Genomic DNA, 659 nt, shown 5'->3' with positions numbered 1-659 from the left:
AACAGCGGGGAGGGGACACGGGGACACCAGGGAGGGGACCGGGAAGGTGACATCAGGGAATGCACCGGGGACACCGGGGAGGGGGCGGCGACATCGGGGAAGGGATAGCGGGGAGGGGACAGCGGGGAGGGGACACGGTGACATCGGGGAGGCACCGGGGACATCACGGAGCGGGACATGGGGAGGGGACACGGTGACATCAGGGCAGGGGACTGGAACATCGGGGAGGCGACCGGCGACATCGGGGAGGGGACACGGTGACATCGAGGGGGGGCTGGGACATCGGGGAAGGGACCGGGGACATCAGGGAGGGGGACGTGGTGACACCGGTGTCACCTGTCCCCAGGGTCCTCCATCCCCCCTGTCTCACCTGTGGTCACCACGGGGTCACCACGGGGTCAGGGGTGCCACCAGTGCCACCTGTCCCCAATGTCCTCCTTGTCCCACCAGTGCCACCAGTGACACCAGTGCCACCTGTCACCGGGGAGGTGACGTCAGGGAATGCATCGGGGACAGCGGGGAGGGGACAACGACACCGAGGGGGACACCGGGGAGCGGTTGGGGACATCGGAGAGGGGTTGGGGACATCGGGGAGGGGTTGGGGACACTGCAGAGGGGACAATGACACCGAGGGGGACACCGAGAAGGGGTTGGGACGG

General features: G+C 68.4%; 1 protein-coding gene across 1 annotated transcript in view; it reads right to left on the bottom strand.

Annotated features, from left to right (window-relative positions):
• Positions 1 to 477: 477 nt before the first annotated feature.
• The window catches only part of LOC103825049 (A.superbus venom factor 1), a 22,638-nt gene continuing 22,456 nt past the window's right edge, over positions 478 to 659 (bottom strand). Inside the window, exon 21 of the mRNA XM_050984781.1 lies at positions 478 to 607. Within this exon, the coding sequence (XP_050840738.1) occupies positions 478 to 607 (130 nt within the window). The remainder of the gene's footprint in view (positions 608 to 659) is intronic.

Source organism: Serinus canaria, chromosome 25 (genome assembly GCF_022539315.1).
Source record: "Serinus canaria isolate serCan28SL12 chromosome 25, serCan2020, whole genome shotgun sequence".
Taxonomy (NCBI): Eukaryota; Metazoa; Chordata; class Aves; order Passeriformes; family Fringillidae; genus Serinus; species Serinus canaria.
Note: the sequence above shows the minus strand (reverse complement) of the source record. Positions and strands in the feature narration are given on the sequence as shown.